The sequence below is a fragment of the Balaenoptera physalus genome, assembly GCF_965194825.1.
Source record: "Balaenoptera physalus genome assembly, chromosome: 9".
Lineage (NCBI taxonomy): Eukaryota > Metazoa > Chordata > Mammalia > Artiodactyla > Balaenopteridae > Balaenoptera > Balaenoptera physalus.
Window position 1 is genome coordinate 52,008,562 of NC_138888.1, and position 24,775 is coordinate 52,033,336.

The 24,775-nt window shown below is 43.5% G+C and overlaps 1 protein-coding gene across 1 annotated transcript in view; it reads left to right on the forward strand.

Annotated features, from left to right (window-relative positions):
- The first annotated feature begins 594 nt into the window (after positions 1-594).
- The window catches only part of SCML4 (Scm polycomb group protein like 4), a 101,953-nt gene continuing 77,772 nt past the window's right edge, over positions 595-24,775 (forward strand). The window contains 3 exon segments of the mRNA XM_082475310.1: positions 595-1,748; positions 1,750-1,807; positions 1,809-1,914. Coding sequence (XP_082331436.1) covers positions 1,735-1,748; positions 1,750-1,807; positions 1,809-1,914 — 178 coding nt within the window. The 5' untranslated portion in view covers positions 595-1,734.

Genomic DNA, 24,775 nt, shown 5'->3' on the forward strand with positions numbered 1-24,775 from the left:
TATTACATGAGCAAAATGAAAAACTACCAAACTTGCCTTTTCCCACACAAAACAAAACAACAAAATTAGATGATTAAGTGGTGAATTTATTTCTTGTTCAATAAGTACAATGCTTTGACTTCAAAAAAATTTAATTTTTTTCTATGTTTATAATTTGAGAAGAGAGATTTCTTTTTTTTTTTTTATATAAATGGAAGAGATTTGGTTTATGAAACCTAAGCCCACCCAAGTTTCCTAGTGGACTAAGGGTAAATGGGCCATATGATCATTTTCATGTGTACTGCTCATTTTATTCACCTGGAGGAGCTTTAAATTTATTTATTTTTGCCTGTGTTGGGTCTTCGTTTCTGTGTGAGGGCTTTCTCTAGTTGCGGCAAGCGGGGGCCACTCTTCATCACGGTGCGTGGGCCTCTCACTATCGCGGCCTCTCTTGTTGCGGAGCACAGGCTCCAGACGCGCAGGCTCAGTAGTTGTGGCTCACGGGCCCAGTTGCTCCGCGGCATGTGGGATCTTCCCAGACCAGGGCTTGAACCCGTGTCCCCTGCATTGGCAGGCAGATTCTCAACCGCTGCGCCACCAGGGAAGCCCGAGAGATTTCTTATTTCTTTCTTTTGTGACTCTGTATATGTATTTGGAAAAACCTCAAATTGTAATTTCATTTTTTTCATTCTCAGTAACTGTCCAAGTTGTGGCCTAAACCTTAATCATCCCTGGTTGATGTTTAGTCCTGGCTAAATTTGCTTGTTGTTCACCGCCAGGAATAAGCCTGCAGGTGATCACATATTAAACGGATGTTTCATCTTGTAGGAAATACTTGGGAATAAAATGCCACAATGGGGTGAATGAAATGGGCAATTGGGAGCCTTGCTCCACTTTACAAAAAAAAAGAAGAAAAAGTCTCTTTACCACTATAAATTGATTTGCCACAGAGAAAACAATAGGGCATGGAGGATGAATAGTAGCCCTTATCCCATGTGAGGACCATTCTACCTCATGCAGGACCCGACCATGTTTATGAGTGTAAACCGTGTTTACGCTTCTGCACTTACGCACAGATCTGGAGCCCAAGTCAGTGCCCCGTTTAAAAGAACTAACCATATGTGTTGTATGCAGCTGTCGAGTCAGTACGTACGAGCATGGTGTGCTCACCTGTAGAGGCGCACTCCTCTGGCAAACACACAGTCTCCCCTGAACAACGATGTCATTAGAATAATTCTTTTTATTTTATTTGTTCAAAGCCAAGCATTCACTCCTTCAGATCACCAGTATCTTATAAGCCCGGTGCTGGCACACTGCTGCAGGACTGGGACAAAGAGATGATGTTACAGTCTGGTTTCTATGGCAACAGAGGAGGGGTAATGAAAACCGAAATGTTGGAAACACCCATTCTGACAATTGTGACATACTTCAGGTTATTACAAGGACGTAACTACCAAGGAAGCAAAAGTGTCATTACCTTGCAGCTCGTGTCAGCAAAAAGCTACACGGCACATTTCTCTTAGTTGGGCTGCTAAGAGGAAGGAAACACAAAACACACACACACACACACACACACACACACACACACGCACTCGCACGCCTCGTTTTCTGCATGTAAAATGTGTGTGTTCTTTAAAAGCCAGTGGTTGGCTGGTTTTCCGGACATGAGGTGGTTGAAGCTGTCATCGTAATGGAAATTCATTGCTGTAGCTATGGTAAATCGAGTTTTCTGCCTGTGCTGAATGCATTAGTCTAATGAGATGTTTGCAGCCGGAGAGCAGGGCTGCTGGAGACTAACTGTGAGCTACTAACACACGGGTGGAAGATTAGCTTTTGCAATACTCGGTTTGCATGTACTGAAAGTCATCTGTCTTCTGAGTCAACATTCCCGGCCTGGTAAAGAACCTGATCAGGGCTCTGGTGAACGAGTTGTAGGTAAGGGAGATGCACAATCGGAGGGTGTGCCGTTGACATGGGATCCTTCTCTTTTCACTATAAGCATAACAGATTACCTGTTTCAGTTCTTCTGGATTGCATGCCTACATTTACGGCAATGCACGAGTGTCCTGCCCTAAAACCGCTGAGGCAGGCAGGTAAACTTTAGTTCCTCCTACTCAAAATACGGTGTTTGATTTCTTGACCAGATCTCAGAGGGGAAGACATAGTATAGAATTATATAGTTTATCAGTTTGGGGTACATATACTACTCTTTCACTCTGCATTTGAATATGTAGAAAGTTATTTTTTTTCCCAAATGTGCACTCAAATAATTGGTTAGTTTGTTTTTTTTTTGGCATGATGATTTCACTTTGCTTTGTTCTGTATTTTAATTTAAAAAATTGTAGTATGTCTTGGGATAAAAATATTCACCTAAAATTTAATTTTTATAATCAGTATGTTGTGAACATGTAAGAGTGGTTTTTAAAATTGAATTTTGTTTTTTATATCTCAGATGGAATATTTTATATGTCTTTGTACTAGTTTCTCCTAATTTACCAGGATAGATGAGAATACTATTGATTGCTAGTTGCTGGCGTTGGTTAGTTTTGGGGAAAAAAACCAGGTGACTATGGAGTGTCAGGAGCAGTTTTCCCAAGTTTAAATACAGAGTCACCTCCTTCCAGGTAGGGCTTTGTGTGACTTGAATCCAGGGGCGTGATTGCTTGCTGAGCAGGACAGGACAGTGGATGCGGGTGAGGTGCGGGCTGCAGGTAATCATTAGATTGATGGTTGAGGTGCTCAATAGTTCTTTCCATTACCTGAAACAGTGAAGGAGAGGAGGCCCTGGATTCTGTGATGCTACTCAAGGGGGTCCGACAATCAGTAGCTTCCTGAGAAAGTGGCTTTTTGGTAGGTCTCAGAAATTGTGGTATTTGAGAAAGTAATCCAGTCACTTCAGAATCCAGATGTTTATTGTATACTCTGTTTTTCTTCCTTTTCAACCAGAGGAACCATTTTTGAAGAGTGAGAAACATAGTTGCTTTTTTTTTCCCTCAAGACTTTAAAATATATATATAAGATAGGATATTTGGAGTGAAAGCATAAAAATAACTATGAAGGAATTTATAGTGTGGAAAAGTAAACTACCTAGGGGTGCAATATTCATGTGCAGCATTTTTGTGTGTGTTGTTTGGTAGAACTAGCCCAAAGAAATGAAGCGGGTATTTGAGCAACAGTGCTCGGTGAAGATTACCTAGAAGAGCAGTAGCGAATCGTCTAAACTCAAATAAAATGTGAATGTAGAGCCTTCAGTTTCAGGGAAGTTGTCTGGTGGCTTCACAATCTACCTTTCAAACATATTTGTGACAGATATTTTTAAAAATATGAATGTGTTTTTTTTATCTTTGTGTATGTGGAGAGGCTGTGTAATATTTTGGTAAATAATTTATGTCTTCTTGATTTGTGGAATTATAAGAAAAGTGAAAATTCCGCAAACACCCAGTTCTTTTATGTTTAACGTGTTTAAATTTCTTCCCTATGCCACTAAAATGACTTCTATTTTGCTGCCAGGACCCACCCCCCCAAAACCAGGACAACAGCAAGAATAAAAAAAACTGACAAGTAAATGAACAATAATAGAAAGAAAACAATAAGAGATACAAGAGTAAATTGCTTTGGGGCATTTATCTGCTTTTGGTGGTGTGTTTTTGAGGCAAGTGAAACCAGCAGAAGCAGTTTCACTTTCTAGTTCTTGAGTTCTGTGGGCTGGGGTCGCAGGGGCTCCTCCAACAGCAGGTAAGACAAGCAGACCAGCTGCTAGAACACGAGCCAGCCCCAGGTACTGTCTCTGCTGTAAAACTTTTATATTGAAAATTTGAAGGAATAATGACTTTTAAAATGTGAAATAACAGTTGCTTATTATAAAATTCAAGAGATGCCCCAGAGTACAAAGAATTTTAAAAAAATTTTAAACTTTAAATGATGTGAAAAATCACAAGCAGAAACCTCTCATATTGTGGCGGCTTTTATGCATTTTTTAATCTAAATTTTGGATCTTAAATATTTCAACAAGTTTAAGGAAACATTGCGGAAGTGCCCTTAAATCAAAACAAGGAATGCTCAGAGAGAAATACTCTTTACGCACACGTGGGAAGTTATAGTTTAGAGTGTTTTGGAGGTCTGCAGTTCGGCGTGGCTGGCTGACGCATCACACACATTCAGTCGCTCCTGAAGACACTTTAGAGCGAACACGGGGTCCTGGCAGGCAGAGGTGGGGCGGAGCTCGGAACTGGCTCCCTGGGGCCCCGGGCAGAGCTCCGAGGGATGAGGTTCCTCCCGAGTCTGTACCCCTGGAAGTCTCAGCGTCACACTGACGCCAGGTGGCCGGGCGTGCTTACCCCGATCAGCACGTCCTGGAGAGAGCAGGAGGTGACACTGCCTGGGAGCTTCACAGCCCAAGCACCTCCAGTGTCATTCCGTGAGGCTTTTCTTCCACAGAGCCTCTGCTTTTATTTGCAGATGGTGTGGGAGAGAAGGGAAAAGAGATGAGGAAAGACTCTTTTCCCATCAAATTAACAAAGGGCATAAAATTAGGTCTCACATTTTGGAAATGAAGTTTGTGAAAGCAGTCCCTTTTGGTGTGAGCCCATGTGATTCTTAATTTCGGTGGACAAATCTGACATTTCTAGGAGAGAGCTTTGTTTAAGTGTCTCCTGGACATCTTACTTCTTAATCCTGCAATCTCTCAAAAGGCTGGTTTGAGATTTACATGTTTTTAATGTTTTTGTTGCCTTCAAAGGCAGACAGGTGAGGAGAGGCCAGGGGGATTAAAAACAGCCCCTGGGAGAAAAATCAAATGGTTTTATACTATATAATGTAACAGAAGCCACCACTGTGTCTAGTAAATTACTCTAAATTTTAATTGAGTCACAAAAGCCACACCATAAGCTTTAAAAATTACCCCTTTATCAATAGGTGATAATTAACTTTCTTTGGAATGAGCAATTCTTTCAGCCCTGGGCAGTCTGCAGCCTAGTAAGTTCTCTGGAATCTTGCCAATTTTTAACAATTGGTCTTTTGGCAAACCTACTGGATTTTAATTCAAACATCTATTGCGACATTTTCCAATGTACTTCAAAGACCATTAGGATCACTCAAATTGTACAATTTCTGAGGTTGAAAGAGTGACTCAGAGTGTTTGGATTGCATTTGCATCAGTCGCTTTCTCTTTCTTCATTTTCCTTTTCTACCTTTCCCCCCAAAACCTCTGCCTTTGCAAGAGCACCACACGCTAGTCTCTGCTGTAAATCTCTGCTAGAATCTCTGCTGTAAATCGCTGTGGCGAATCCTGCATTCGTTGGGATGTTCAAACCAAGTTCGAGCGTTTGGCTGTGAGCCCACGAGGTTCTAAGTGTTTTTCATTGCTGCACTCATCTCGGTTTCAGTTCTGGCAAGGGTTCGTTCCTTAATACGTCTTCAGACTCTCACCCTGGGGTTGTCAGATGCCGAGGTTCAGACTGAGGCTCAAAGAAGTGGATGGAGCTGCAGGCCATTTTAGACGTGCTCAGGGCTGTTTGAAATCTGGCTTATCCTGACCTATGTGTATAAATGTCCGAGGAGGTAGAGGAGCACCGGGCACTTCAGAGCAGCCTGCCCCGCAACAAAACCCCCGTGCCCCACTCCCCGGTGCTGTTGGTCACTTGTGGGTGGCATTCAGGGGCAGCCTGAGGAGGGACGCTGCTATTTGGCCACAGCAGCTGGTAGGCAAGTGGCGATGTGTGCAGATCACTCCTTCCAGGAGTCAGACCTCTCTCTCCACCCTCTGGGTTCTTCACATGTTAGCGTTGGTGAGCTGTTGCTTCTCTCGGCCAACAGACCTGGCGAACAGGGTGCTGGAGACAAAACTTCCTGCTGGGTTAAACTGGCAGTTCTGACACAGGCCAGAACATCCCTGCCTTCAGGAGCGGGGGACGGAGACGAACAGCCAGCAGGATTTCCACATTCTGGAATAAATCAGCATTTTTCAATCTGAAGAGGCACTTTGCCACCACTGAGGAGCTAAAACACCTCTTGCTTCTTGAAGTGATTACTTCGTGGACTATCACTGCTTCTTGCAGTGATTATTTTAGGACAGAAAGGAGTTTATTACCCAGTGGCAATTCTCACTTTGCAGTAGGCTGAAGTCATTCCACTGAGTCTATGTGACACCTGGAGTAACAGGAGTATATTCCGAGATCCACGTCGCGGGCTTCCCTGGGATTGCTATTGTTACTGTTTGACCAGTTGTGATTTATAGAGAATCTGGTGGCACCAAACTGTATAAACTCCTCTTTACTCTCCCACAAACTCAGACACGTTCTCCCTAAATTTTTATTTGTGGGGAGGCAGGTGTGCATTCTTTTTCATCAGCTTCATTTATTGATCACATAAATGGAACTTGGTCCCAGTGTTGCTGCTTTTTAGGAAGGATTGCACACTCCTTTGAGCCCTTTGGGGAAGGGGCTGGACTGAGAGGAATGGTGGCCTTACTGTCTCCAGAGGGCGTTCAGTACAGAAGCAGAGGAGTGGAGTTGGCTGTTGTGAGAAAATTAATGTGCCAGGGAAAAATAGTGTCAATGCTGTGCTTTGAAAGGTGGTGACGTTGTCTGGTTAGCCCTGTGATGGTGACTCAACTTTCGTGAGCTGAATATTTGGTAACAAAAGACTTTGCCCTTTTTGTGTCTCTGTGCTGACCATTCTAGAGCAAAAGCCCCAGTTCTTTCAAAACACACACATATGGCTGAAATCCATTCTAAAGAAATATACAGCCTTTCCTGAAGATGGACACTAAACTTGGGAGCAAAGGCTGATCTGGGCAGAGCAAAGAATTACTCTGGTTAGGTCCTAGTCCAGCCCAGGGAAAATGGCACTGAACAAAGATACAACCCAGAGGAGAGAGCCTATTCCATCCCTCTTCCAAGGAGGACTTGGGCGTCACCCTCCCTCCTATATCCCCTGGTGCAGTTCAGAAAGGATTCAGTAATAGCCGACAGTAGCACAAGGCTGTCAGCTCACAGAGCTTTATGGGTCGTTCGTTTTCTTTTGGAAGGAAGGATTTTCTATGTTCCCTTTCGCATTCGTCCACAAGTCATCCTGGGACATCATCATTCTGATGAGAAAACCAGGGTGGAAGGCCAAGGAGTGTGTTTTTCTCTGGTGTCCGGACCCCAGGCCCTGAGCCCTCTCACCAGACTGGTGTTAACACTTACAGCGGCCCTGTGTGAGGGTCTGCCTTGACTGCAGTCTTTGAGCAGGCCTGGGACTGGCCTCAGGATTTGCATCCTGTTTTGACAGGGCCTTGGTAAGAGAAAACAAGAACAATTGAGGTGAAAAACCCAAGGTGAAAACCGACTTCGGGGCATTCGCACTTTTTGTTTTGGAGCCAGGATTTGGAGGTTGGATGCCAGTGACGTGATCAGGTGCTTGACATTTGCTACCTTCAGTGCAGCTAAAACAGGCGAGTGATACTGGAGATTTGGATAGCACAAGCTTGTGCTGCTGCCAGTGACATGATTTTCCAAAATGGTAAACAACTCTTGGAATTCTGAACAAAATAGAGAACAGTCTTTCCTTGGTTTAGGTACTAACTGAATTCCTGGAAAATATTATAGCTGAATAGAAATACATTATGTTTATACGCAAAACGAAGTTAGTTCTAGATTCAGAAAAACGAGGTCTTCACTTACGTGACTATACGGTGAGCAAGTGCTTCATTATGTGCGACAGCTGCGTGCACCCAGCGTCCCTCGTCTCTGCCCTCCAAGTACAGTAATGCTTACCCTGCCCCCTGCACTGGACCAGCGCATTTCCAAAATGCGCCTCTGCAGGGGTGTGATCACCACCGCCGAGCACCTGTGGATCAGAGCATGCCAACTGCCATGCATTTCACTCTCTCCTCCCTCCCCAAACACCTGACTAATTATGGCTTAGAAAAAAGATGGTTCTGTTTTGCCAGCTCCCTACATGATTACTAAGCAGAGCCATCTCAAATATCATGGCAGGAATTTGGGGGTAACTTTGACATTCTGAGAAGATGCTCGCCCGCGAATTTCCTCCAAAAACCGCAGCTTTAAGCTAAGTGAGAAGGCTCTTTGTATCATGTCTCATTCTCCTTCAGAGTATGAATAGGTTTTATCATAGATACAGTATTTTAAAAATACCTTTGTAAAATCATCAGTTTTTTCTGGGTTTGCTTAAAAGCATTAACTCTTACTGACTAAAGTAAGTCTTTTTACTAGGTATCCACACGATAGCCCTGGAACATACCATTATTCCACTTTACAGACAACACTCCCCCACCCCCGAGATTCAGTGAGCTTAAACTCAAGGTCACCCGGCAAGTGGTATAACTGGTGTCAAAGCTAGGTGTTCCTGACTTCCAACTGATGTCTTTGCTCCAGTGTGACCTGGCTCCTGCCTTAGTTCTTAGACGATCCACTTTTATCCATGATGTGGAAATCCCATGTCTGAGGACTTTCTCCTTCTTCAGTACGTAAGAATAGGGTGAAGGAATAAAGATGGCACAGATTCTTTGACATTCCTCCCATGGAGCTGTGGAGTCTAATTCCCTCTCTTTGACTCTGGGCTGTCCTAAGTGACTTCCTTGGCTCATAGGATGTGGCGGAAGTCACGTTCCAGGATAGACAGGGGGAACCTCTGGGACTCTCCGAATGCTCGCCCTTGGAGCACTGAGCCGCCACATAAGAAGTGTGACTGCTCCAGGGCTACCAGGCCATAAGAAGTCAAAGCTCTGTGGAGAGGCGCTGGAGGATGAGACACCAAGGGGAGAGAGGAATAGGCAGGAAACACGGAGCCACTAGACATGTGAGCGAAGATACCATCCTGGAAGTGGATCTTCCTGTCCCAGCCTCCCCAGCTGATGCCACAAGGATCAGAGACAAACTGCCCAGTTGAGCCTTTCCTGAATTCCTGACCCACAAAACGGTGAGATCTACATAATAAGCCAAAGCTTGGTGTAGTTTTAAGTGTAACAACTGATAACTGAAGCACATAGTAATAGCATTCTCTCTGTTGTATTGAGTATTACTTTTGATGCCTAAGAGGAAAGGATTTTCCACTTGAAAGGAGGGTAAAATTCACTATAAAATATAGTTGATCTCCATTTGCTAGGGACTGAAATGAGAGAGAGAAGTTTTGTACCATATACAGTTACCAGAAGTGTGTGTTTTCAGGGGAACTATTATTTTAATAAGTGTGTATTTAATTTTACAGTTAGCTTATATATTTATATTTTTAACAAAAATATTTGATTTAAACTTGTCAATATGACAAAGTTGCATTTTAAAATGCATTTATTTAAATAGGCTATTCAAAGATTTAGTAGGTATTAAGTAAATATGGTACAGGGGGTGTATTATTAGGGTTCTCCAGAGAAACAGAACCAATAGTATAGATGGATAGATAGACAGACAGATTAGAGATAGAGATCTATTATAAGACGTTGGCAGGGAATTCCCTGTGGTCCAGTGGTTAGGACTTGGCGCTTTCACTGCCGAGGGGCCGGGTTCAATCCCTGGTTGGGGAACTAAGATTCTGCAAGCCATACGGAGCGGCCAAAAAAAAGGAATTGGCTCCCATGATTATGGAGACTGAGAAGTTCCACGATCTGTGGTCAGCAAAGCAAGCTGGAGACCCAGGAGAGCCAATGGTGTAGTTCCAGTCTGAAAGCTGGAAGACTTGAGAACCAAGAAGAGTTGATGTTTCAGTTCAAGTCTGAGGGCAGGAATAAAATGATGTCCCAGCTCAAAGGCCATCAGGCAGGAGGAGTTCCCTCTTACTCAGCCTTTATGTTCTATTCAGGCCTTCACCTGATTGGATGAGCCCCACCCACATTAGAGAGGGCAAATCTGCTTTACTCAGTCTACAGAGTCAAATGTTAATCTCATCCGAAAACATCCTCACAGATACACTTAGAATAAAGTTTGACCAAATATCTGGTTACCCCACGTTTCAGTCAAGTTGACACGTAAAATTAACCATCATAGGAGGTGTTCAGACATGACAAATATTGCGAAGGTTGTAGCTAAGGATCCGAAGTTTGCTAAGCACTCCACTGTGCCCTAGGCCATCCTTATCTCTGGTCTGAGGGTTTGGAGCTGAAATCCTTGGTGATATTGCTTAGTTCACCCATAGAGACTGTGATCCTCTGAATCCTTCCCATAGTGTCTCCTGGAAGAGTTATTCTTTGGCTTTCAGAGCAGCTTTTAGAGAATGTCCCTGTTGGTGACTCTACTTCTGGGGAGGTTTGAGCCACCCTTCAGTCTTCTGGCTGCCTTCCTGGGAGTGGCCGTTCCCTGCCTCTCCTAGCTGGCTGCCACGTTTGCTGTCGGTGCCTTGGGCTGCCCACAGTTCTGCAGCAGCCGTTCGGGCTCCCTGCCAGCTCCTGCACAGGACTGTATGTCACAGCAAGCTTGGTTCTCTGGTGAGAGAATGTCTGCCCCAGAAGTCAGGGTCGCTGGACACCCTGTCTCAATATGTAATGTGAAGTCTGGCTCAGTGGTGACAAGGAGCTCAGATGTGATGTATACGATGTGGCATCATAGGAGCTATGATAGGTCCATGTCTCATGACCATGAAGGGAGCTGAACATTTTCATATCCCCCTCTGGGCTGGGCTTGTTTGGATGATGCTATGTAGCACCATCAATTTCACTTACCCACTGTCCCCTCTCTGTGAATTTGTGTCTAAACTGCCCTTGGAAGTGGAATAAAAAGTCTTTAGGGCAGCATTTTTATCTCTTTGACCTCTTTGACTTAGTGTCATAGCAGAACAGAAAATCAGTGGTGGGCACTTCAGTGGGATTGAAGAAGACACATCTTTTTCTCCAGGAGGATGCCTTTTGACTGGGGGCATTCTGGGCAGCCCTCATTTACACAAACTGCTGCAAATCAGCAGAGCCTGTAATTGTCTTCACCCTATCTTCGATGTCTGAGAGAGGGATGGAACTTCCACTCCCTGAAGTGATGAGTTCTGGTCAGACTAGAGAAAGGAGTAGGGATAGGTTGATTCAGAAGTAACATGAGTAAAGATGTTTTAAAAAAAAAAAAAAAAAAAAGAAGTAACATGAGGAACAACAAGAAGCAAACAATACAATAAAGAAAACAAGGAAGTTCACAAAAACAAGTTGTATTTATTTTGATTATATATCTATAGGATGAAAACAGCAGTGATCTCTTTCTGGTACTAAAGAAGAAAATATTCATAGTGCCTGTGTTAGTCTGATTGGGCTGTCATAATAAAATACCAGAAACTGAGTGGTTTAAACAACAGCAATTTATTTTCTCACAATTCTGGCGTCTAGAAGTCCAAGATCAAGGTGTTAGTGGTTTCACTTCTCCTGAGGCCTCTTTCCTTGGCTTGTAAATGTCTACCTTTTTGCTGTGTCCTCACACAGCCTTTCCTCTGTGCGTGGGTACCCCTGGTGTCTCTCCCTCTTCTTATAAGGACATCAGTCCCATTGGATCAGGCTCCCACATTTATGACCTCATTTAATCTTAATTACCTCTTTAAAGGCCCTCTCCAAATACAATCACATTGGGGGTTAAGCCTTTAACATATGAATTTTGGGGGTGTACAATTCAGTGCACAGCAGTTTTAAGATTTCAGCTGACAGTTTTCATCTATTTCCCTTGAAACTGTCAATGCTAAATGTGCCTCATGATGGTCTCTTATGACTTAGCAAACACCTACATTTCTTTGAATTTTAGGTCAGTCACTTATCTGTCGAACCCACTCCAGATGGCCGGGGGACCTACCTCACAAAGGTTCCAACACTCCCCTCAGGGCAGAGGAGGTGATCTGATGTCTCCAGATTCTTTTTAAATGGCAACTGGAGTCTCCCCCTCTCTCCTCCTCCCCCAGTGGTGCAAGTTCACAAAGTTCATGACGTTGATGGAACTCAACAAGGAGGGTTGTACTGATAGCGCCTCAGAGTTTATGCTGTGGACACAGCTCCCACTGTGCATTCTACCTCTCCCAGTAGGACACAAGGCATCTTAGGATGTCTTAGGAGATATCCTAAGATGCTCTGTGCACCAGTTGGGTGGGGGAGTCTTGAGGATACAGATTCTATTCAAGTGAAAATTATTAATCTAAGGTTCAACCCTTTAACTAGATTTTCTTAAACTCTTCAATCTGGGAGTTTCCTCTTATTCTTGAGAGATTAACCTGTTGAAAATGAATAATAATTATTGTGACCTGAATTTTGACACTGATGTTTGGATGCATGTGTGCTGGTTAACAAGCTTTGTTGCAAGGAGACTGATGCGCCCTTGTTGCAGGGTCTATGACAGTAGCAGGGTTAGGATGAAGAGCTTGCATTCTTGAATCCCAGGCCAGAGCCACTGTCAACGTTAACCTGTAAAGTTTTCCTAGAATCCCTGATTTGAGGATGGGCAATATGTGATGGTTGTGCATGAAGAAGTTTGAGAATACATTGCTATAACATATAACTCCAGCACTCTCCTCACTCGTATTTGATGGTGTGAATTGGTTTTGACTGGCCTGTCATGGTTTCGGTTCGTGTCCAGGCATTGAGAGAAAGCACTGGGATAGCCACCTTACTTGGGGGCCAGGGGTTTTCTGGGGGCTTTTGGGGTGACTTTATTTATCTGCATACCACTTGATGCCCCTGACTGAAGATTTCCGGTGACTCTTGACCCCGATGTGGCAGGCAGTGTGAAGAGGACCGTAGTGAGGGGAGTGAGAATGCGTGCCCTTGTGTTTGAGCTCCTCAGCTGATAGTGGTAGCATCAGGATTGTTGTGTGAGCCTCCAGGACAGGGGCCATGCTTGAAGTGGCTAGTGCCTTATCAGCCCAGGAACGGCCTCTCTGTTAGCTGCCCCTTCCCTGGACCACGAGAGCAGCAGGCCTGGCGTGGAGCTGCTCCCTGTGTTTTCCGGAGGGATCGAAGGAGATGTATGGACAGAAACGGGGATGGGTGGTTACGTGAGGGGGTTATGCACCCAAAGACTTGCTTGGCTAGCTTCCCAACTTCCAGGTTGGAATTTCAACTGTTTTAATGGACATCTCCACCTACATGTTCCACAGGTACCCTAAACTCAACATTTCCAAAACTGGACTCATTATTTGCTCCCTTCCCCACATCTTCTCCTTCTCCTTTATTCTGACTTCATGAAAGCGATCACTGCTTCCTCAGCTACCCAAGATAACAGTTTCAGAATCCCTAACTCTCCTCACCCCATGCCTTCCAACTAGAAACCAAGTTCTAATGGATGCTACTTCCGAAAGAGTTCCTGCGCTTTCAGGTCCTCCCTCCACCCTCCATTGCCCTTGCTCAGGCCCTCACTGTCACCCTTCTCCTGGGCCATGGGCTTCAGCCCTGCTCCTCTCGCTACAGTTCCTCCTCCCTTCACCCACTTCGTGCATTGCAGCAAGGTTACCTTTGTAACACATGGATCCACTCTAGTCACTCAGCTGCTTAAACATCCCACATAGACTCCACTGCTTACATCAATAGGTGCCAAATGTTTGGACTGTGTTCTCCATCACAAATAATTCCTCGAGCGCACATTTCCAGTATATGTATAGTCATAGATTATATACATACACTTGTATTAATGCAGTATACATATTATAAAACATATGCAAAAATAGAAATGAAAAAGGCCATATGAGCCTTTTGCCCTTTCCCATACATTCTCAAAGCCTCTGTGTTTTTTCACTTTCTCTTCCCATGTCTTCCCTCACTTCTCCATGTGATGAAATTCTGCGTCTTTTAAGACATTGCTCACATATCACTCCCCTGACCCTGATTCTCCACACATATTCTCCACACAGACTTTATATATAGTATTTAGATCCTTAACCTTCTCCTGCTGCACGACTTGAGAATATTTCTCTGGTGGGCAAGGAGGAAGAAGGAAGGTATCGGGATGTACATCCCTGTTGTGGCCAAGAACAAAACTGTAATAGTAACATGTCTTTCCTTCCTTGTCAAACATCCCAAAGAGGTTTTTGTTTTTGCTTTCTTTTTTCCTCATGCAACTTCTCTATTACTCTGGGTAAAATACGTCTCCCACAAATGAGTGCGGAAGCAGGCAGCCAGACAGACAAAGCAGGAGGGAGTAATTGAGGGAGATGTGCAAAAGTAAACTGAATTCCGAATATCAAGCAATTGGGCTGAAATGATTTGGAACAACGTGATGGGTGATGTTTGCGTTTGTTTTCCCCTCACACTGTAATTAATTCATGGAAGTGCTGTAGGTTGTTAAATTTTAGTAAACAGATAACAGAACTGTTCTTTGAAATAAAAACAATGGCAACAACCTAGTCATTTTACAGTTTTGTGAATGCAAGACAATTACAGTTTGCGAGAACTTCCCCATCCAGTGCAGGAACACCGGCAGGGCGGCTTGTCTTTGGCGGGGAGTTGCTGTGAGCACAAATGGCAAAGTTGATGTGTGTTCAGGGAAATGGCCAAAATGGCCAAGCATTTTCCCCATCTAGCCAAGGACAGTGTTTAACTCACTTTTCAGATATTCCAACCAGTGTCCAACAGGGAATTGTGCTAATAAATATGACAATAACATTGTTATGGGACAAGAAAGGCTGACACGGCGTTTAGTTAGTGTTCAGCATTAGCAGGGAGCTTTGCAACCCCTGGGCAATGAAGCAGGAGCATATTGGTTGACTGTAGGCATTTTAATTAGGGGTCTTGGGAATATTTCTGTGTTGTGGCAGCTGAGTGAGACCTGGCCCCACGAAGTTTACCCAAGGTGGGCTTTCCTCCTTGCCCTCAGCAGCCATTAAAAGGTTTTACCCGAGGCAGGGGTCTGGAGGAAGGGAGGAAAAAGTTTCTAAGAAGAGGAGGACTCCTGGTGGGCCGGGGTCCAACACCAGTTAGCTACTCGGCTGTCAGCACCCAGAGCCCTTGTTTTAACCAAGTGGTGGCAAAGATTGACATAAATGGCTCGACCCCATGATGGGTCCCAAAGCATTTTTAAAAGGTTCCTTTGAGTCTTGCTACCTTTTCATAATTTGGCATAAATACAGTGCAAGAATACAGACATCATAAATCAAAAGCTGTTAGCGCACATGGCCCCTGAAATTTATGGATATTAATTAGAAAAAGCTTAGGAACATTTCACCAAATAATTTTCCAATCCCCTAAGACTCATTTAAATTTCCCTCCTCTCCCTCCCCTGTTGCTGATGCACGTTCTCTGGCTGCCAGCGATTTATCGATTAGCACACAGGAGCACCTGAACCCTAAGGCAGGGGAAGCCAGTTCTTTGCCATCAGACAGGCTGGAGGATTCTTACTGGGCGGAGCTCAAGGCTTCGTCCAGCTACCAGCACCACATGGGCAAAGAGCCAGGAACCAAGAGAAAGATATGGCGACTGCCCTCAGGTCAGAGATTTGGCCTTGGAGATGGCTGAATCAGAGATGAAAAGAGGCAGTGGCAGGGCTGGGATTCAAACCCTGGGCTGCTCGGACACCAATGCTGCATCACAGAGCCTTGAGTGCGAGGCAGCAGCTGTCCTCAGAGTTTGCCCTAAGTGAGGAGAAGACATAATTGTGTGTGCATGCACGTGCGCGCGCGCACACACACACACATACACAGAGAATAGATAACCTCCGACCTAAGGGAGCAGGGGATTGAGGTGCAGACCTGAATGGCCCTCCAAGAGAAAGAACAAGAACGGGAGGAAGACAGGGAGGCTTCCTGGAGGAGGTGGTCCTTGAAGGGCAGGAGACCCACTTCTGGTGCTAGTGGACCTGACTTTATCTATCTGCATGTCCAGAGTAAGTTACTCCATGTGTCTCACCCATCAGAGGGGCTCAATAATTATTTGTCAAGTTCACTGATTACAAACAAATGTAACATCACTAATTGGTTTCTGCTTCTCCACTAGCAGACCCAGTAACCACCATCCAGGGCACAGCTGGGTGGTTCTGCTCCTTAATATTGACCTCTGGTGGGCCCGCTGCTCTACAGACATGAACACCTATATCACAGGTAGCTATGGGGAGCAAATGAGGTAAGATGGGTATAACACTTAGCATATTGCCTGGCCACAGGGAGTGTGCAATAAATTGAAGCTGATGTGATACTGTCATTTAGCACATGGATTGTCAACTGAGCCCCTGTTCACTGTCTATTAGGACAAAATCTCTTTTTGATTGTTTGTCCTTCTGAGTTGACAAGGGGCCCTCTAAGTTGAAAGCTGCCTGGGAGAAGTAGAGAAGGTGGTAGGCATAGGACTCTCTGTGGTATCACCTGGCCCCGTGATAAATCTTATTTTGTTCAATAAGGAAAGAAAAGAAAAGGAATGTCTCCTTAGACATTCTTCTGAGGCTGACAGAAATCTATAGATCAAGAACTCATAACCGTGGCCTTCTCCACGTGAATCCCTGGGTTCTCATGCTCTCTGATCCCCTGCCAATCCTGGTTCTCCTCGGAGATAATGTCTGTCCATTTCAATGCCATTGTTCTTATTATAATTAGGAATATTGTATTTCAGAAGCAGGCTGATTTCTCACCAGGTCTGATTGCGAATATTATAGCTGCCACGTGCTCTCAGATCTGAGGGCCTATAAAAGAGCTCACCACGTGTGTGAAACTCTACATCACTCATTCCCAGGCACTGAGAGGCCAGCTGTAAGAGGAGGTCCTGCAAAGCGCCATGGGTCCTCGCTGTTGGACAGGGTAGAGAGTCTTGCCAAGAAAATGTCCTTGGAACCATCTGGAAGGATGGCTTTGAGTGTGCCGGACAGAGAAGGGAGTTGGGAAGGGATTCCAGCAGGGTGAACAGTGTGTGCAAGACAGTCTGTCTGTGGATCCGGGGGAGCATGTCCTGGGTCTGGAACGGAGAGAGGCAAGATGAGAAAGGCAGGCTGAAGGTGTGAGTCTCACCATGATCCTCTAGAAACATAAAGAATTAGTCTTCCCTATGGAGGGGAAAGTGGACTTCCCCATGTAAATCCAGAGATAGAACTAGGGCCGGGGAGAGAAGTTTCTGGGAGGCAAGGTTGAGCTCAAGATTAGGAAGAATTTGCAATCAGTCATGTCCAGCAGCAGAGCAGGCTTCGTCCTGCTTGCTTGCACGCCTCCCATGTGTGCCAGCAAGAGCCAGGGCATGTGAGGGCAGCAGGTACGGGGGTGTGGCTTGTCTGGCAAACATAGAAGGCATTCGTGAATGGGATGAGGGTGAGAGATGAACTTGAACCCCACCCCACTCAGATGACCGGTGCTGGTCTCGCGCCTCAGGCTGGGATGAGAGCAGGGCCTCTTCCTAGGTAAGGGCCGCGTGTCCAGCTCAGCTCTGGGCTGCCTCGACAACCCCAGTTTTGTCACACTTTTTCCTTTCAAGGGCTGAGAAAAAAATGGGACAACTGGATAATATCCTCTGCTAGCAGGAGAAATTTGGAGGGCTAGCCAATTCTTAAAATTAAAGGTTGTATGTGTCTCTGTGTGTGTGCACACACATATACATAGGTATAAAATACTGTGTTTGGATTCCAATATTAGGTCTACTTGGATGCTTAAACAACATATTGCAATTTGAATCTGGCCCCCATTTTCTCTGTCTCCTATGGACTCCCCTCTGGGTGTCCTGCATCTATAATGCTGAAATGAAACTTGAGAAGCAAAGCCCTGGACCCCATCTTGCCTTCCCAGGGGGCCTGGCCTCAAGCAATGGTGGGCACTCTGCCAGGACTTAACTTTGTAGCAGGCTGTTGAGGGTTATTTACTTATTTTAAATTATTTTTTCAAGATATACAAGTTGTACACACGCATGTTCATGTTTAAAATGAAAATTAGTAAATTGGTACAGAATTCACATAGCTGTGCTCTCCACAGCAGCCAGAGTGAGTCACATTATTTCTCTGGCTTGGAAACGTCTGGTGGTTCTGCATCTTAGAGAAAGAACCAACACTCATAAGTGGCCTATGGGGTACTACAGTCTCTGGCCCCTTATTCTCTCTCTCACCTCATCTCCCATCCCTCCCATCAGACAGTCTACGCCCAATATCCTGGCCTCCATATTGTCCTGGAACACCCAAGTACATACCCACCACAGGACTTGGAACTTGCTGTTTTCTCTGCTTGGAACACTCTTCATTCACATATCCCCATGGCTCATTCTCCAAGTTCCCTGAGGTCTCTGCTCAAGTATCCCTTGATGAGAGAGGGCTTCCCAGGCCATCAATATAAAAAAGCACCCTCATTGCCATCAGGCTTTATCCCCCTTAACCTAATTTATTCTTATAGCATTTATCATCACTTAGCTTATAACATATTTGTTTATTTGTTTGTTTATTGCCTGTCTCTCCCCATTAGAATATAAGTTCTATGAGAGCAGTGACTTTTTGTTGTTGTTCATACTATATCCTTAGTGCCCAGAACACTGGCATATAGTAGGTGCTCAATAAACAGTTGGTGGATAAATGAATGAATTAACAAAGATCATAGTAAAAAGTAAAAATGTCTCTCTTTACCCACTTATGTGCTCACTCTCATTCCACACTTCTCAGTCTTTAGCCTTGTAATAGCATATACTTCTGGAAACTGTCTTTGCATGTGCAAGAATACCTAGAGGCTTCTACTTCCAGTTAGGATGTAAAAAAATGTGAAACATTTTTGGACATGGGAAGCAACAAGAAAAACTTAGAAAAATAAAACCCATACTTTTCAATGGGACTAGCAAAAAGTGATAGATGCAAAGAAACCTTGATGAACTATATTCCAGAGAGAAATGAGCCCTTCCTAGGTGTAGCAGAGAACTCTAACTTCCATACCTAGGGAGTGAGCAGGTATAGGTAGATGTAGGAATGGGGAGTTTCCTCAAGGAGATGCCCTCTGAGCCATCTGGAAGGATGACTTTGAGTGCACCATGCCAGGAAGGGAGGTGGGGAAACATCCAAAACCAAAATATATGGCTTCCCTGGTGGTGCAGTGGTTGAGAATCTGCCTGCCAATGCAGGGGACATGGGTTCAAGCCCTGGTCTGGGAGAATCCCACATGCCGCAGAGCAACTGGGCCCGTGAGTCACAACTACTGAGCCTGCGCGTCTGGAGCCTGTGCCCCGCAATGAGAGGCCGCGACAGTGAGAGGCCCACGCACTGCGATGAAGAGTGGCCCCCGCTCACTGCAACTAGAGAAAGCCCTCGCACAGAAATGAAGACCCAACACAGCCAAAAATAAAAAAAATAAAAAATAAAAAAAACCCCAAAATATACTTAATGATAAATTTAACAAAATGTGTGAATGATATCTACACCAAAAACTACAAAAACATTTCTGAGAAAAACCAAAGAAGTCATAAATAAATGGAGAGGTATACTACGTGTAAGGATTGTAAGACTCCATATTGGTAAAATTTCAATTCTTCCCAAACTGATTCATAGTTTCAATGCAATCCCATTCAAAATGCCAGTAGGTTTTTTTTTTTTTTTTGTACTTATGTGGAAATTCAAATGTAAGTTATGAAATAATCTTGAAAAAGGAAAATGAAGTTGGAGCACTTACATTACCTGATTTTAAGACTTACTATAAAGTTATAGTAAGCAAAAGAGTTTGGCATTGGCATAAGGATAGACAAATATGTCAGTGACAAAGAATAAATAGCCCAAGAAATACACTAAAATTCATACGGTTAATTGATTTTTGACAAAGGCACCAAAGCAATTCAATGGAGAGAGAAAAGCCTTTTCAACAAATTGTGTTGGGGATGACTTGCTAACTACGTGTGGGAATGAATGAATCCTGAACATTATCCCACACCAAACACAATAGTTAATTTGAGATGAATCATAGACCTTAAACTGTAATAAGTAAAATCACAAAGCTTCTAAATTAGAAGAAAACAGGAGAATATCTTCATGATCTTGGGGTGGGAAAACATTCCTTGGAGAGGGCACAAAAACCACTAATCAATAAGATGTTGCTATACTGGACTTCACTGAAAAAAAAAACCAACCCAAACGTCTGTTCATTAAAAGACACTATTCAGAGGGTAAATAGGCAAGCCGCAGACAGGGAGAGAAGTTTTGTAGTACAGATATTTGACAAAGGGCTTGTATCCAAAATATATAAAGCACTCCTACAGCTCAATAATTTAAAAGGCAAACAACCCAATAAATATTTGGGCAAAAGACTTGAACAGGTACGTTAAATAGAGGATACGTGAATGGCCAATACACACATTAAAAATGTGCTCAACGTCTCTACTCATCTAGGAAATACAAATTAAATTCTACACACTAGGATGGCTAAAATGAAAGACCGGCAGCACTGATATCGGTGAGGATATGGGTCAGCTGGGCTCTTTCACGCTGCCGGTGGAGTGAAGACAGTGCGACCATTGGAAACTTGCTGCGCAGTTCCTTACAAAGTTCAACATAAACCTACCCTATGACCCAGAGATTCCACTCCTAGGTATTTACCTTAGAAAATGAAAACATATGTCCACAGAGGACTTGTACATGAATGTTTCCAGCAGATCTGCTCAAATACCTTAAAAAGGGCTTCCCTGGTGGCGCAGTGGTTGAGAGTCTGCCTGCCGATGCAGGGGACATGGGTTCGAGCCCTGGTCTGGGAAGATCCCACATGCCGCGGAGCAACTAGGCCCGTGAGCCACAATTACTGAGCCTGCACGTCTGGAGCCTGTGCTCCGCAACAAGAGAGGCCGCGATAGTGAGAGGCCTGCGCACCGCGATGAAGAGTGGCCCCCGCTTGCTGCAACTAGAGAAAGCCCTCGCACAGAAACGAAGACCCAACACAGCCATAAATTAAAAAAAAAAAAAAAAAAAAAAAAAAAAACCTTAAAAACAGAAACAATCTAAATGTCTATCAACAGGTGAATGGATTAACAGGTTGTGGTATATTCATATAACAGGATACTATTCAGCAATAAAAAGAAATGAATTACTGATATGTGCAAAAATATGTTTATGAACTAAAGAAGCCAGATGCAAAAGAATACGTATTGTATAATTCCATTTAAATGAAACTCAAGAACAGAGAAAACTAATCTATGGTGATAGAAATCAGAATAGTGGTTGGCTTTGGAAGAGTGAGGTTGACTGGAAAGAGGCATAAAGGAACGTTCTGAGGTGAAGAAAATCCTCTAAATTTTGACTGGGATATGAATTACATTGGTGTATGCATTTGTCAAAACTCATTAAACTGTACCTTTAAGACCTGTGCATTTCACTGTATGTAATTGTGTATCAATTAAAACAAATATTTTTATCTGGAAAATGTAAATTTAAGTGGAAAACTTTACTTGCACAAATTAGCTTGAAGGTAAAAAAATTATGGTTAAATTACAAGAAGGGCTAACAGATTTTCTTCATCTTCCCAGGGGATGTAGGAAGAAAAATGTCTTAAATTATAGCAAAAGACTTCTATAGAAATTCATATTCTAGTTAACATACCACCACAGACGGTAAGATAAAGACAGCATTTCCCCCAAATGAAAGGTCGATGCATACTACTTGTACTGGCCTGGATAGTGTCCCCCCAAATTTCACGTCCATCCAGAACCTCGGAATGTGATATCATTTGGAAATAGGATCTTTGTAGATGAAATTGGTTAAGATGATGCCTAACTGGATTAGGATGGGCTGTAAATCCAATGACTAGTGTCATTACAACAAGGCCATGTGGAGGTACAGAGACACACGGAGAGGGATGAAGGCCATGTGACCATGGAGAAAAAGACTGAAGTGATGTAGTTGCTGGCCAAGGAATGCTAAATATTGCTGGTGACCACCAGAAGCCGGGAGAGAGGCACAGAACAGACTCTCAGATTCTCCCTCAGGACCCTAAGAAGGGACTAAACCATGCTTGGCACCTTGATTTCAGACTTCTGGCCTCCTGAACTGTGAGAGAGTAAATTTCTGTTGTTCTAAGCCACCAAGATTGTGGTAATTAATTATGACAGCACTAGGAAACTAATTCACTACTCAACTAGGTTATCAAAGAATAAAGTATTGGAACATTTGTTTGAGACACTCAAGTAGATTTTAATCAATAAAGTAAACAAAATGTGCTCTGAAAAGTGTATATATGCCTTTTCTTGTATAAAACATAAGATAAGTGTACATGCTAACATACTCTTTGGCTACTTCTTATTGTTGTTTTCTAACGGAACAATAAATCCTGGAGACATTTCCCTGTTAGCACACAGAGAGATGCCTGAATGTGCCTCCCTGGGCTGTTCTGGGGCCAGAGAATTAGTCTTTCTAAAGACTGCACCGTGTTCCAGGATATGGATTTCCCATGATTTATTTTGCCAGCCCAGCTCAGTTAGATGACGGTTTATTAAATGCCTTATCCTGAGCTCTTCTATTTAAATCTGTTCAATTCAATCCAACGTAGTGCAAACCAACTCAGTAAGCATCTATGGAGAGCACCTTCCTTGTGCCAGCAACTCTGCTGTGATCACATCTTTGGTTTCATCTTAATGACTACCTCTGCCCCTCAGGTCTCATAGCAAACAAAGATTCTTCTTGAAAATCTATTATGAAATATAATACGAGACTGATAATAAGACCAGAGTAAAAGAGTCTGATGTTTGGAATGGATACAATATTTTTCTTTTCCTATACTGACCTTCTTGTTTTAATAGGCTCTAATGTCCTTACTTAACTGGGCTTCTTAGAATTTGGGATTTGCCCCAGATAGAGAGGTGCAACTCATCCTATAAAGAAGTGACAGAAGAGATGAAAGCAGAAAGAATGTGAGTCCACCTGAGTCACAGTGAGAAAGACGCTCGCCCAGAAGCAGTGAGGAGGAAGCCAATGTCCTGTCCTGTTCAGCTTGGGTTAATTACTTGTTTGTCCGGTATGATTCCCAGTTATTGGTTCTGTGTTTCACGTGCATGCAGGGGGTTCCTGCCCTGTAGAATAAATACCCACTGGCAGTAATACATAGTATCTCACTCAGTTCTTCTTGCTGCTGATGTAAGGAAGCGCATTAACTACTGCTTTCCCACTTTTGAGTTAGACTGGGTCTTAGATTATGAGAATTCTGAGTAATCAATGTTTCCGTTAATAATTTAATATAAATTCTTGACACAGTGTGGGAGTGGAGATGGGGATCATTGGGGGCCATTTTGGAGGCTGCCTATTATATTCTGGTTCTGACTCGTTGTGCCACATGGAATAATCAACCTCTTCTCCAAGCTAAGGGTCTTCAGTTATTTCAACTGTTCCACAGAGGAAAGTTTCCATATGCCATTTTCCCCTCCTTTTGGATATAATATTTCCTTTAATTTTTGCCCCCAGAAGCAAGTGTAAAACTCTAGATGTTCTGCAGACAATGAGGTTGTTTCCTTTGATCTGGACACTCTACATAATCTATAATCTTGTGAACTTTTTAATAAAATAGCCCACACCATAGTCTAAAAAAGACTTGTCGTTAACTAAAATTCCTAGATCTTTTTCACACAGGAAGCCTTCCTGTCAAGTCTCTCCTGTACATCTGTGAATGAGGATTCTAAGTATTTTGTCTTTTAAAATTTCTATTTGATTGATTTGGTTTACCTGGTTTAAATTTTTTTTAATCTTAATTCTATAACCTGTAGCATTATCTGTCCCTCCCAGACTTGTGTTATCCACTTTTATTTGATAGGCCTGCTTTCCAAATCTTCATCCATGTCATCAGGGAGAATATAACTTACACTAGAGACCTGTGGCATGCCACTAGAGACAACCTGCAGATTGGTGTTGTCATTAGTTATGCAACTTAGAACCTAGGTGGTGTCTCATTAGTTACAATTCTACCCAAAAGTATTATCCTCCTACTCACATGTACTATCTTGATCCATGAAATAATCTTGGGAAATTTTGCCAAATACTTTGTGGTAATCAAGACAGCCCGTGGTTATAGCATTCCTGATTTCCAACCTAATCCCTACTTCCCCACCCACCCCCCTCACCCCACTAATAAACCTAGTTAGGTTAACCCTTAAACTTTAAGGGAATTTGCTCTTAGCGAGCCAATGTTCCAGTATTAGTGATGGCCACATTCTTTTGTAAGAGTTTACCAATTTGTTTAAATATCAGTTCTGTAATGGCTTATTCACATCCAGAATTCAACCTGTTTTGAAAATCGGGATAAAATATGCCCCTCTGCTCTTCTAGTACTTCTCCACTTTCCATGATTTCTCAGAAATTTCCAGCAGCAGCTCTGAGACCCTATGTGTAAACTCCTGCTGCCCTGGAGGAAGGGTTTGTCTGAGTCTGGAGAGACTGAGCTCACTGAAGTGATGAACAGTTACCAATTTTTCTGTCCTGACCCAGGGCAGCTGACCTCTTTCTCACCCTGTGTTCTGCTGCCTCCAGTTTGAGATCCTTCCCCTTCCCGTACTAAACAGGAACAAATAGTCCCCGAGCCTTTTGGCAGCTCACTGTCACTTGCGAACTCTCCAGTCTATTTTAAGCAGTAGGCTAATTCCATCCTTGTTCTTCTTGCTTTGAAAAATTAAAGTTAACCCAATGGCACATCCCTGTGTTCTTTAGTGCTTTTTGTCACTCTCAGCTCCTTCTGTGCTTTGACCTCTGCTGAGACTTTTCTGCCTGCCTCTTGCAGTAAGTTTGCAAGGTTTGTCCCAGGCCAGGCAAGCCTGCTGCTGCAGATACTTTTCTGTTTGCATGCTTGTCCTGATGCCCCTTTGTATCTCCAGGGCCTGGCACACGTGCCTTGCACCTAGTAAGTGGTAAGTGTTCAATAAATATTCATATAGGTATGGATTTTCAAAAGGTAAATGTTGAAAGCTAATTAAGAATTGATTTAACTGCCGTTGCACAGCCTCAGGAGACCTCTG